The sequence below is a fragment of the Fukomys damarensis genome, unplaced genomic scaffold, assembly GCF_012274545.1.
Source record: "Fukomys damarensis isolate Sample0158 unplaced genomic scaffold, DMR_v1.0_HiC HiC_scaffold_16, whole genome shotgun sequence".
NCBI lineage: Eukaryota > Metazoa > Chordata > Mammalia > Rodentia > Bathyergidae > Fukomys > Fukomys damarensis.
This window is the reverse complement of record NW_022900928.1, coordinates 97,659,403-97,659,893: the sequence shown is the minus strand read 5'-3', so window position 1 is coordinate 97,659,893 and position 491 is coordinate 97,659,403. Positions and strand designations below refer to the sequence as shown.

General features: G+C 63.3%; 1 protein-coding gene across 1 annotated transcript in view; it reads left to right on the top strand.

Moving 5' to 3' along the window:
• The first annotated feature begins 206 nt into the window (after positions 1 to 206).
• Positions 207 to 491, top strand: part of Ubn2 (ubinuclein 2) — an 89,683-nt gene continuing 89,398 nt past the window's right edge. Inside the window, exon 1 of the mRNA XM_010631719.3 lies at positions 207 to 446. Within this exon, the coding sequence (XP_010630021.1) occupies positions 207 to 446 (240 nt within the window). The remainder of the gene's footprint in view (positions 447 to 491) is intronic.

The window sequence follows — 491 nt, the reverse complement described above, 5'->3', positions numbered from 1 at the left end:
TTTCCGGGTGCGAATGGAAAGCTCCTCAGGAAACCCCAGACTCCTCCCTCGGAGCAAAGGAGCATACGGCGTCTCTGTTTCCAAGGAAACAGGCCGGTGTCGTGGCGTCACTTCCGCCGGCTTGTCTGGATTCCAGACTGTTGGGAGGAAAAGAGCAAAACTGAGCAAGAGCCACGACAGTGAACGCGAGCGTCTCCTCTATGCGCATGCGCCCGCTCAGCGGCCTGCTTCTATTTATGTGGGGGATCCAACATGGCGGCCGCGGCGACCCTGACGATGGCGGTGGAGCCCATCAGAACATAGTAGCGGGGAAGGGGCCACGGTCGGCACTCACGGTGGCGTCGGCGGAGACGGCTGAGGACGGTGGAGGGCAGAAAAGTTACGGAGTGCAAAAGGAAGGGCGGGCAGGCACGCGGCGCGGCGTAGAAGAGAGCGCCGGCTCGAGCGCAAGCCGAGGGCCAGAACAGTGGGGATGGCGGAGCCGCGCCGAG